Genomic DNA, 13747 nt, shown 5'->3' on the forward strand with positions numbered 1-13747 from the left:
CGAAACTCGGACATCCTATGTAATTAAAAAAAAAAAATTAAACATCCAAATTGAATTGTACGTTGTGTCTTGCAGGCAAATACGTAAATACGCCATCCAAGGAGTCCCATCCCATGTAGGTGCCTTGTCTTCTCGTCTATTAGGTAAGTGAAAAAGGGCAGGGAGGGTGGGCCAAAGCTTGTATTTATATATATATACATACATATATATATATATGTGCTAATCTCTCTCTATGGGAAGAGGGCTCATGTTGAGACCATCTGTCAATTGCCAGCCATGGACTGGTTCTCCTGGCTATCGAAGACCGGGCTGGAGCCGTCGCTAGTGTACGAGTACGGCCTCGCTTTCTCCCAGAACGAGCTCGAAGAAGACGACATCGCCTACTTCAACCACGAGTTTCTCCAGAGCATGGGCATCGCCATCGCCAAGCACCGACTCGAGATCCTCAAGCTGGCCAGGAAGGAATCTAGAACCCACCCCATCTCCAGCCTCCTGCTCGCCATCAAGCGCACGAAGCGCTTTGTCTCCAGCCGCATCCGGAGCCTGATCCGCCGTGAGGACTCCCCGGCGACGGCTATCGTGCTGGTGCCGCCGCGGCGGGCCTGCAGCTCGAGAAGGAAGGACGCGATGGCGAAGAGGAACAAGCGGCTGCTGATATCGAAGCCAAGCCGCCTCCTGCTCACCAACGGCGGCAGCCCCAGAGTGAACAGCTTTTCAAGTCCGGCGGTTGTCGTCGACGACGACGACGACGGCTGCCGGAAGCCGGAGCGGAACGACGACTCGTACTGGGTGGACGAGATCCGGTGGGACGCCATGTTTCAGGATTTGAAGCCGACATGAAAAAGTAAAAACCCTAACCCTAGCGCTTCCTTCAAAAATCAGTTATATATATATACAATAGATCTGGTTCTGGCTTGCTAATTAACATCGAATCGATGGTGTGAGATGGTGTTTTTGCGGTTCTTCTTCCACCAGAGAGCAGTAGATTTGGATTGGATTTCTGAATTATGTCATCTTTTGAATATTTCTTTGGCGGTGGGGGCATGGAGATTGGTGAATTCCAGCTGCCTTATCACCATTTTTGGCTCTCTGTGTTTTCTGTATGTCTATATATATATATATATTTGACTTTTTGTCTTTTTGGTAGAGAACATAGCAATTAATCCAGTGAGTTCTGTGATTTGTCCCACCCAGTAGTGGCAAATAAAGAGATATATTACACTGTTTTTCTGTTCACTTGTGAGTTTTTCTTTTTTTCTTTTTTTTTTTTCCTGTGACTTCAAAGTGAACAATCATTATATGGATGAACATCAAAGTGTTTCGCATTTTGGTCAGTAAAGGATGAGTTATTTAAAAGATGTGAACGTAAATAAAAATAATTTGACGGTTTAAAATTTATGTAAATTAATTTTTAATTTTTAAATTTAGGGGCCACCCATTGAATTATTGGAGGTGAATCGATTTTTTTTTTCTTTTTTTCATAAATAATTTTTATATGAAAAATATTACAATGCAGGAGACTCTCGTTTTACAAGTTTTTGTACAAACTTAGGGTACTTAAATAGTGTAAATTAAGCCAATTAAAAATCATTATCTCCCCAAGGGAGATTGTGAAAAGTATTAAAAATAATTTTTTTAATAAATAAATTTTCAATACTTTTTGAGAAGTTCATGCTTCTAACAATATTAAACATAGTGTTACGAAATTGGATCCGCAATAAACTACAATCAAACCAATCAATCATACGCGAATACATAATTTAACGTGAAAAATCTAAATTGGGAAAAATCTCGACAGAAAGAAATAAAATATCACTAACCAAAAATGGTAATACAAAAGTGATATTGACATATAAATTCCGCGTATGATTTTATGTGACTTGGGCATCTATTTATAGACCTAAAATTATCTATGGATGAATACAAAAAATCATATCCTGGCCAAAAGATAACGCATGAGGATATTTCTCCAGATGAAATAAATATCAGATAAAATCAAATTTGACAACATCATAATCACAGTCAAATTCAAAGTCACAGTCTTGGTAAAATTAGGAAACTCAATCACAGATAAATAAGGATTTTAAGTCATAATTATCATAAATCTCCACTTTGACTCTAAATCCACAAACATAATTATTTAGAATTATTTCTTCCAACGAAATCACGGAGAATCAATCTTCCTAACGAATACCAACCAAATCCACGCAATGCTCAAACTTTGTAATAGACAGTGACTTGGTCAACATATTTGGCACCACCTGCAGAGGGTACTCTGGCTGGACTCCAGAGATCAGAATGGACATTATCCAATATACTTTTCGTATTATGAATGCCTTAGTAAATTTAACCCATTTTTACTTACTGAAAATACAGTGCTCACAAAACTCTAATTTTCTAGTACTCTGCCCTTCAAAAAGTCCTCGCTTGCTCAATTCAGCCATACCTCACTACAAGAAAAATAATTTTTAGGGACGAAATTTAGTGATGGAAAAATTACGTCGCTAATTAGCTATGGATAGCGACAGAATTTCCATCGCTAATATGTTAAATATTTTTTTAATTTAGCGACGAAAATACCTGTCGCTAAATTTTGCCACGGAATTAGCTAAAGAAATCCCGTAGCTAAAAAATTTAAAAAAAATAAATAAATAATTAAATTTTAGCCAAGGGGTGACACCCGTTGCTAAAATTTTTAAAAAATTAAATAAAAAATATAAAATTTAGCGACAGGGTGACACTTGTCGCTAAACAATTAAAACAAATTAAATTTTAGCGAGAGGGTAACACCTGTCACTAAAATTTTAAAAAAAATTAAATAAAAAATATAAAATTTAGCAACGAGGTAACACCCGTCGCTAAAATTTAAAAAAAATTAAATAAAAAATTAAATTTTAACGACGGGGTGACACCTGTCACTAAAATTTAAAAAAATTAAATAATAAATATAAAATTTAGCAACGGGGTGACACTCGTCACTAAACAATTAAAAAATTAAATAAAAAATATAAAATTTAGTGATGGTGTGACACCCATCACTAAAAAATTAAAAAAAATTAAATTTTAGCGACGCTGTGACACCCATTGCTAAAATTTAAAAAATAAATAAATAATATAAAATTTAGCGACGGAGTGACACTCGTCCATAAAATTTAAAAAATAAATAAATAAAAAATATAAAATTTTGCGACGGGGTCACACCCATCGCTAAAAAAATAAAAAATAAATAAAATAAAATTCAAAATGAGTGATGGAATATTTTAAAAATAAGTTTGGAAAATTTTTGGGTTGAAAAAGTAATTCTGAAAAGTTTAAATAAATATAGTATACAAATATTTTATGCAACTAATAAACTAAGAAGTGTTCTAGATCAGCTGGTCACGCGTGCAGGGGGGAGATTAGAGGTTCAGGGTTCAATCCTTGGGAAAGACAAGCAAAATCGTTAGACTGAAAAATAATTCCAGCGCCTGTTGGTGGGCTCACCAAGTGGTGGGCAGAGGCAATGCCACATGGCACTCGCACAGAGTGCGGGCGTTGATTTTATTTTTTTTCGATGGCTGATTCAGAGACGAAATGTCATTCCGTCGCTAAACAGCAACGGGGACAATTCATTCGCTGTTCAGCGACGGATAAAATTCCGTCACTAATTTAGCGACGAAAAAAATTTTATCGCTGATTCTGTCATTAAATTGCTTCGTCGCTAAAATTTAGCGACGCCAATTTTAGCGACAGATTCCAATTCGTTGCTAAATCTATCGCTAAATTATTTAGCGACGGATTTTTCCGTCACTAAATGCTTGATTTTTTGTAGTGATTTCACTCATATGCCCAAGACGCATATGCCATAACTGAGTGAGATCAATATCAGATAAAAAAGAAATAGAAATTGAAGTATCACCTGTAATGGTAGAATCCTGTAGAACATATAATCAACGTCTGTACTATTTCGTGCTTTTTTTCACAACAAGAGCACCTCTACTAACCTTGATAACTCCACCTTCACCAATGAATTTGTACCTATTCGAATCAAGAGTACTCAATGAAATAAAATTTCTCTTAAGATTGGGAATATGTTTGACATCAATTAAAGTTTGAACAATACTATCGAACATCTTAATTTTGATAATTTTAATATTAGCAATTTTACAAGAAGAATTATTTCCCATCAACATATCACCAGAAATTAGAAATTTATATGTCGAAAATCAATCCCTATTAAGAGACATATAAAACGTGCATACTATATCGAGGATCCAATTTTCACTAAGTTTAGTACCCTCATTAATAACCACCATAAATTCTCCATCAGTATTGTTATTTTCACAACATTGGTTTCACATGAAATTTGTGGTTCTTTTTAGGGGTGTGCAAAAAAACATTCAAACCACGGAAATCGGCCGCACCAAATTGCGTGGATTTTTGGGGGTGCGGTTCGGCACGATTTGAGAAATTCTCAAACCATGCATTTGTGATTTTTTTGGTTCGGTTAAAACCAAACCGGCCAAGTAGTATATTAATAAAAAAATTAAAAATATCTAATAATTTAAAATTTAAAAAAATAAATTAAAAATATATATGTTTTATTGACTATGAATTATATTGTGGATTTTTATATTATGAACATATGGTTATGTTGAAGATTTTAAACTTTTAAATTTGTATTTTTTATTAAATTGTAACTTATTTTAGTTTTAAACTCCAAGATACTATAAAAATTTAAAAACTATGATTTTATGCATTGATTTTTATGTTTTAATAAAAAATTTATAAGTTAGTAGAGGAAGCACCAAATGAAACAATAAAGAAGCACCAAACCGCGAAAACCGCACCAGACTGCACCGCATATGCAGTGCAGTCTGGTGGGATTTGTGCACACCAAACCAGATCGCGCGGTCTGTTTAATGCCAAATCGTACATGCGGTTTGGTGTATTAAATCCCTCCTAAACCGTCCAAACCGCACCGTGCACACCCCTAGTTCTTTTCATTTTTGGTCAATTTCATGTCTCTAAAATTTGTTCTGCAACTTATAATACTTCTTCTTTATGTGTTATTTCTTCTTACAGTAATTACAGACTGTTTCTTAATTTGTTTCTGGACTTGGATCTACTTTTCCCTCTACCACTAGAATTTCTATTATATGCTCTTCCTCTAATCAACAAATATCAATTTTTTTTTTCAAAAATAAAGCATCATAAACTTCATCTAAGGTGAGAGTATCTCGACTATAGAGTATGGTGTCTCTAAAAGTTGAATAAGAGGTCGGTAGAGAACATAACAAAATTAGAGTCAAATCCTCATTGCCATACCTAACTTTCATGGCCTCCAAATTAGAAACAATTTCTTTAAAAACTATTAAATGACTTAATAGACATACCTTCAGCCATTCGATGAAAATATAATCTTTGCTTCAGATACAACTTATTGGTTAAGTTCTTTGTCATACACAGTGTTCCAGTTTCAACCATAGAGTGAAAACGATTTTTTCTTTCAAAATATCCTATAAAATTTGATTCGATAAATGCATATGTATTTGAGATAAGGCCTTATGATCCTTACGCTATTTTTCTTCAATACTCCGTGATTGTGGCATTTTTTCGAAGGCCAAAAGCACATCATCTAAATCTATCTGTGCCAAAATTGCACGCACACATCTTAACCTGCCATAGTGAAAATCTGATATTTTAGTCCAACAAAGAAATATCGTACTTTGACCAAGCCATTAAATATTTTCAAATAATATCAAATAATTTCAATAATAAACCCAATTGAAAAACAAATTAAAAATACGGAATCTGGGCCAAATCTAGGCAAAAATCAGATCTGGATCTGGATGACAAATCTGCTGGATCTGGAAGGCGGTCAGATCTGGTGGGCTGATGGGTTAATGGGTTAAACCTAACCCCATTTGGGATCTGGGTTGAATCTTGAAGCTTGGCAGAGGCAATGGAAGGCCGTTGATGGCGGAAGCAAAACTTGCAGACAAGGACCGATATTGGCCGGAGATCGACGATGGTTTAAAGCAGCGGCCGAAAATGGCGTTGTGTCATAATGGCAAGGCCTACAGACGAACGGTGATGGCGTGTTGAAGGGCAGTCGGCGATGGCTGAAACCGATGGCAAAGGAGATCGATCGGGAAGGCACTAATAAACAGCCCAAAAAGAAACACGATCAGAGGCTGTGGAAGAAGGTCATGCGATTGGCCGGCGACGCGAGGGAGGAAGGTCGTGACGGCGTGTGGCGGTCAGACGACAGTGGGCGCGATTGCTGGTTTCTGAAATAGCAGACAGCGAGAAAAGAAGAACGTTAGGCAGACAGCAGCGGTCGTGGAGGTCGACGGCTGTGGCTGGTGAGGTGGACGTCGAATGTTCGAACGGCGGTGGCAGGTGGCGGCACTGGTGGTGGCAGCTGCTGCTTGAAACCAAAGAAGAAGATGATACTGTTTGCTGCTGTTGAAAATTTTCAGATCCAACGGCTGGGATCTTGCAAACTATTGATGATTTGATCTAACGGCTCTTATACCACTTTATTACAAAATTGGATCGACAATAGACCACAATCAAACCAATTGTTAACGTATTAACCTTGTTTAATCAGCCAAACCAACCAAAAATAAGCATAAATCAAGAAAAAAAAAGAACACAAAGCTTTTATGTGTTCGAATCAATATATCCTACTCGCCGTAGAGGCTCCGCCTCTAATCAATCCACTATGAATGTTTTCGATTACAAGAGATTACATTGGCTTACAATAAAGAAATCAAGTCAATATACAAGTACAACGGCATTGGATACAATACTGAAAACAAATACACTTTCAAAAACAAGAAAGAATCTGTTCAACCTGATCTCATGATCAAGACAAGTATTTGCGTTCTTATCAGTTTCAATCCCTCACGCCTTAGGCGATTTCCAACGGAGATTAAACAATACCAACACTTACCAATAGATCTTACCAACAAATCGATCAATCGAACAAGAGAAGAATTTTCAAGAGAGAGAGAGACTCATTTCGAGTGCACCGAACATTGGGTTTCAAAATGAGAGAAATAACATATCTGTTACAAGTAGGGCATGAAGCTGCCCTTATATAGCAACAAGCAACTGGGCTGGGCTGAGGCAAATCGCATGGGCCACATGAAAATGGGCTTTACATATAAAATAGATCTCAGCCCAAAGGCTAATTAGCCCACAAAATAATCAGCAAATCATATACACATTTAAACTTCAATTAAATGTAAGTAAGATGAAACCCAAATGCATATATCAAAAATGCAAACAAACAACACATATCAATTATATGAAAATACATTTTGAATCATAAATCCTAATACCAATCAATCACACATGAACACAAAATTTAACGTGAAAAACCTAAATTGAAAAAAATCACGAGCAGAAAGAAATAAAATATCACTAACCGAAAATGGTAATACAAAAGTAATATTGACACGTAAACTCTGTGTTTGATTTCATGTGACCTGGGCACCTATTTATAGACCTAAAATCATTTATGAATGAATACAAAAAATTATATTCTGATCAAAAGATGACGCATGAGGATATTCCTCCAAATGAAATAAATCTTAGATAAAATCGAATTTGACAACATCATAATCACAGTCAAATTTGAAGTTATAGTCTCGGTCAAATTAGGAAACCCAATCATAAATAAATAAGGATTTTGAGTCATAATTATCACACATAGCAAGTGAGTTTTGCGAACTATAGCAATGAGATGTTACTTTTAATTGGCTTAATTTAGATTCCATAAGTAAACTAAGTTTGGGTTTTGTGAACTATGGTAACGAGATGTTACTTTTTAGTTGGCTTAATTTAGAATCCTCAGGTAAACTAAGTTTGTAGACTCTTTTTGTTTTTGTTTGGGAGTCTTTTTAATAAAGAAATGAAAACTTTATTCACTTTTCTCCCATAAATTGGATAAAAATGAGGCTAAAACCGCTAAGTGTTTTTACTTTTCATCTCACACTCTTTCAAACAAGAATGAATTTTTTGTTCTATTTTCTATATTTTCATTCATTCCATTCCATTATCACCAAATCTCTCCCAAACAATCTTAACAAGATTCATGCCTGATGAATAATTCTTATAAGATGCAAAGGTAAGTTCAAAAAAATTCAAGTAAAAAGAGCAATTGGAAATTTGCAACACTCATATCACTCATCCACATTCCATTCTCAACTTGTGTTGTGTTATGCCTTTAATTCCAGAGTCCAAAGCCCATGTTAGGCCTGTTGTCTCTTAGTGAGATTAGGGTCTTGTTTTCTTTCTTATATATATAAATCATTTCTATTTGTATGGAGAATCAAGACAAAGTTAAGGGAGGAACCATTGTAAAACAAACAATTCCATGTTAGTGGATTTGAAATTTTCCATCTCGTGGATGTAGGATGATGTCAAACCATGTAAATCTCTCATGTTCTTATTCTTCTCTTTGTTAATACATACACATATATGCATATATACATACGAATATACACAGAGAAGATTTGAATCACATTCTTCACAAACGTTTCAAAGCTTGACTCATTTGGTGAGACCTACCAGAATCAAATTGGCGATGGAAGAAAAGTAAGTATCTTAGCTCTGCAAGTTATCTATGTTGTCTTCATCATCAATGGCTTCATCTTCATCGTTGGTTCTCTATTCTTAAGACTTCATGTTTGTTCATCTCCCTATAAGGTTGGCCACCATCACAGTGCTGCAAACCACTATCATCATCGTCTTTGGTTGTCATCATCTTCATCATTGTCCATCGTCGACTTGCATAAAGTTTTAGTGTCAACATCTCTCATCATCGTTGGTATTTAATTAGCACAACTTTTGCATTTCATCACTAACCCGTTATTTCGAGTGAGTGTTGGTATTTTTCAATGACTATTTGGTATTGTCTAATTATTGTTGGTATTTTTCCAATGATTGTTTGCTTTTCAATTTCCAATTCATTTTTTGGTAACTGTTCATCTTCTTATGGCTTTCATGTGCCCACTTTGAATTTTTTCACAATTGTTCATAACCAAATTTGACATTGAAAAGTTTGATGGGAGCACTAACTTTGCTTTGTGGAAGGTTAAAATGCTTTCACAAAGCTTTGGAGGAAAATCACAAGTTGCCAAACACTTTGATTGTAGAAAAAAAAAGGAAACCCTCAATGATAAGTGCATGTCTACCATCTAATTGTGCTTGTCAAATGAAGTTCTTAAAGAAGCCATCAAGGAATATATGGCTATTGGAGTTTAGGCAAAATTAGAGTCTCTGTACATGACCAAGACTCTGATTAACCAACTTCATCACAAGTTATATATGGTTTTACAATTTTCAGATAGACGAAAACACATCAATTAAAACCCATATTGATGAATATAACTCAATTTTGTTGGATTTGGAGAATCTTAACATTGAAATAAATGAGGAGGATACTGCTTTGAAATTGTTGTGCTCTTTACCACTATGCTACAAGCATTTCCAAGATATAATGCTTTATGGTAAGAAAATTTTAGGCCTTAAGGATGTTAAGGTAGCTTTGCTTTCTAATGACGACAGTAAGATACTTGCTAAAAGAGATAATCAGGCTGAAGGTTTGGTTGACGAGGTAGACCAAAAGAGAGAGAGCAAGATGATAACAAGAAAAAAGGGATGGTCCAACCAAACACAAGAACATGACTTGAAATTACTGTAAGAAAAAGGGGCACATAGTAAAGGAATGTAGGAAACTAAAAAAGAAAGAAGAGAAAAAAAGAAAAATCCTAATACTGCCAAAGCTAGTGTTGTAGAGAAAAAATTTGATGTCGTTCTTATTGCCACAAATGCTAAAGGAAAGATAAAAGATGAGTTGATAATGGATTATGGATACTACTTCCACATATGCACAAATAAGGACTGGTTTTCATCTTATGAATTAGTTGATGGTGGGATTCTTTTAATGGGTAACAATGCAACTTGTAAGGTTATCAATATGGGTACAATCAAAATTCGTATGCATGATGGAATAGTAAGAACATTGGCAAATATTAAACATGTTCCAAAATTGAAGAAGAATTTCATCTCTTTAGACCCTCTTGACAACAATGGGTGCAAACACTCAAGTGGAGATGGAGTTTTGCGGATTTACAAAGGTGTCCTAGTAGTAATGAAGGCCAAGAATTTGGGAGTTTGTATGTACTATAAGGATTTGTTATGACTGCTTTTGCTGTAGTTTTAGTATCTTTGTCAAATTTGAATATGGCCAAATTATGGGATATAAGACTAGGCCACATAAGTATAAAGGTTTAGCAATACTCAGCAAAAAAGGACTCTTTGGAAGTCAGAATACAAGAAAGAGGGAACTTTGCGAGCAATGTATTTTTGGAAAAGCAAAAGAGGATCAGTTTTGGCATTGCCACTCACAAGACCAAGGGTACTCTTAATTACATCACTCTAACCTTTAGGGTCCTACTAAAGTGAAGTCCAAGGGTGGTGCTAAGTATCTTCTTACTTTTTTTGACGATTTTTCAAGGAAAGTTTGGGTTTATTTCATAAAGCACAAGGATGAGCTATTTAAGACCTTTAAGCAATGGAATGTTTTGATTGAAAACCAAATAGGGAAACACATTAATGGCTCAAAACAGATAATTGTCTTGAGTTTTGCAACAGAGAGTTTAATGAGTTTTGCAAGGACGAGGGAATTATGGGACATTGCATAGTAAGGATGGCCCCACAACAAAACGATGTAGTAGAATACATGAATAGAACCCTTATAGAAAGGGCAAGGTGTATGCTCTCAAATATAGATAGACTTCTGAAAGCTATTTCCATTGCTTGTCACTTGGTGAATTGATCTTTAACAGGTATTGATTTCAAAACGCCTAAGAAGGTATCGTCAAGTACTTCTATTAATTACTCTAATTTAAAAGTTTTTGGATGTCTGCATATATGCACTTGAATGATGGAAAATTGGAACACATATCTAAAAAATGCATATTTTTTGGGTATGCTTTAGGTGTCAAAGGTTACAAATTGTGGTATCCTTCTTCTAAGTCTCCAAAACTTTTGGTTGGCAGAGATGTTATTTTTGATGAAAATTTCATGCTTCATCTAGGAAATAAGTATGGGTTTTTGAGACAAGAATAATCAGCTAAAAATCTTGAATTTGAGGTTGATGAGTCACAATAGGCCATTCATTCTACACCACATTCCACTTCACAACTTGAGTCTTCATTTAGTCCAGTTAAAGATCAGCAAAGTGAATGTATATAAGTTGTGATTAGGATGTTTCTTACATATACTTTGCTCATGTACCCTTTCCTCTTTTAGATTCCTAAATTGTAAATTCTGAGGTTATAAGTAAAGGATAATCTAAAGAGTCAAGTAGTCTTTTTTTCCTACACTTTCATAGCCTAGTTATTATTATTTTTACATGGTATTAGAGCCATAACTAGACTAGGAGCAAAAAGAAAATAGTTTGAATGAAAATGTCCTAAGAGTAGGTTAAATCATCAGGTGTTACAAGGGCTGTAGTGCCTAGCGAGGGGCCTAAAACTATAGTACCCTTTGAAAATCCATCCTTGCCGATTAGTCCAAGGAAACTAGATGGAAGTAACTATCTAGCCTGGTCCCACTCCTGCAAATTGTTCATCAAAGCCCAAGAATTGAAAGACTATATTACTGGCATGAAAAGTCAAAAACCTATCACTAGAGATGTACATGTTGAGCCAAATTGCTCCAATCAACCTATTATGTGTTTTGATTATTAAAAAAATATAATTTTAGTAAAACTATTTTTGGTATATTTAAAATCTCCTAATGGAATTTTGATACATCTTATGTTGGTTAACATTTTTTAAGAATTATAGTATTTTGTGTATCAAAATGAACTAAGAAATACTATTTCTCTAAGTTTGGAATATTAGCGCATTATAAGGGGACATATAAGAAAATATTTTCATTTTGAAAAACTATTTCCCGATATTTCGATAGCTAATATTCATTGTTGTTAAAATAATTTTTAATGAATTTTTTTAGAAATATGATATATGTATTTTGAAGGTGGTAAAATTGTTAAATCCCGAATTTGTACTAAAACCAAAATTCTACTTTCTTATTGTTTTGGAGTTTAATTTTTTAGATATTTTTATTGAATCCAAATGGGGGTTACTTTCTTATTTACATTTATGTATTAAAGTAAATAAAAGGTAAAATATAAATAAAATAAAATGAGGACATTTACTTGTATAATATCTTGTAATATATACATGCTATATGGTTTATATCTACAATCTATTGCTATATGTATAAAATCTATTTTCTGTAATTTGGCCTCAGAAGTTAACTCTTGTATATCTAGAGTTGATTCCTCTTAATCTGAAGTCGACTCTTGCAAAGCTAGAGGCGACCTAGTCGAGAGTAGTTTTATGCAGAGTCGACATAGTAGTATTGATGTTTTTCGAAGAGTCAACTCTAGCATTAGAGAAGTCAACTCTTGTATAACTAGAGTCGACTCCCACTTAAAATAGGAGTCGACTCCTGTTTTAGAGAAGTCGACTCTCAGGTCCAACAGTCGAATTTTTTCTAGCCGTTACAGATTCGTTGGAAGCTCCACTATATATATCAAGAAGGGATTTTTGGAGAAGGCTAATGCTCTACCATTTCCTATCTTCCTAAAGCACACCCAAGCTCTCAAGCAACTCAAGAATAGAAATCCAAGGCTCAAGCTTAAAGTTTAATCCATTGGAGCCCAAGGCAAAAGAGAAGATATTTTCTCCATTTGTGGTAACTTGTATTATTTCATTTGCCTTGTATATTGTTCTTGTATTGATATCCATTTTAGTCCAAGTGTGTTGGACATAGGATTAATTTATTTGTATTGGATTGTGGTATGACATCCTAGAGCCTATTGTAATCTAGGTGTTGTTGTTGTTTTGTTGTATTAGTTTCCGGGGTGAGCTAAGGGAAAAACCTTGGGGTGTACAAGTTTGCTAAGTGATCTTGTGAGAAAACCTAGTGTTGTGATTTTAGTGGAACCTCAAGTGTCAGGTTGATCTTGAGAGAGTGAAGTAGGTGTGGGAGACACCGAACCACTATATATCTTGTGTTTATATTGTGGTTGTTTGTGTATTTATATTGCTATTATTTCCAAACAACATATATATTTATAACAAGTGTATTTTGTGTATAAGAAAATCTCAAGAGTTTTTAAAAGGGAAGAATTCGGTCAATAGGTTTTTAATCACTCAATTCACCCCCCTCTTGAGTGGCCATTGTGTGTGTCAAGGGACCAACAGTACAAGCTCAACAATGGGAGATAAAGAACTCTTTTGTGATGTCTTAGTTGATTAACTCAATGCAACCAAACATTGTCAAGGGATATCTACTGCTTGATACAGTAGGAAAGATCTGGAATGTTGCATACCAGACCTCTCAAGTAGGATATGATGCATAAATTTATGAGATTTGAAAAAAGGTACATGAAACTAAACTAGATGAGTGTCAATTTCTCAATATTACGCTGAATTAAACATTCTATAGTAAGAGCTAGATTATTATCAAGATTTCTAGATAGAATGTCTTAAGGATACTTCTAAGATCCAAAAAATGATTAATAAAGAAAGAGTATTTGATTTTTTAGCTGGGTTGAATATAAAGTTTGACTAAATAACGGTTTAGATCTTAGGTAGAGAGCTTTTACCCACCTTGAATAGGGTTATTCTTATGTTTACCAAAAAGAGCGCATGAGTGTTATGCTCTAGCCTAC

General features: G+C 34.8%; 1 protein-coding gene across 1 annotated transcript; it reads left to right on the plus strand.

The window, feature by feature from the left end:
- Positions 1 to 202: 202 nt before the first annotated feature.
- Positions 203 to 1252, plus strand: LOC127794067 (uncharacterized). Its single transcript, XM_052324953.1, has one exon. The coding sequence runs from the start codon at positions 277 to 279 to the stop codon at positions 838 to 840; it is 564 nt and encodes a 187-aa protein (XP_052180913.1). The 5' UTR covers positions 203 to 276; the 3' UTR covers positions 841 to 1252.
- Positions 1253 to 13747: the final 12495 nt, after the last annotated feature.

The sequence above is a fragment of the Diospyros lotus genome, chromosome 2, assembly GCF_014633365.1.
Source record: "Diospyros lotus cultivar Yz01 chromosome 2, ASM1463336v1, whole genome shotgun sequence".
In the NCBI taxonomy this organism is placed as follows: domain Eukaryota; kingdom Viridiplantae; phylum Streptophyta; class Magnoliopsida; order Ericales; family Ebenaceae; genus Diospyros; species Diospyros lotus.

Excerpts from the sequence above, each read along its gene's own strand:
- LOC127794067 (XM_052324953.1), top strand. The coding sequence starts at position 277 with ATGGACTGGTTCTCCTGGCTATCGAAGACCGGGCTGGAGCCGTCGCTA.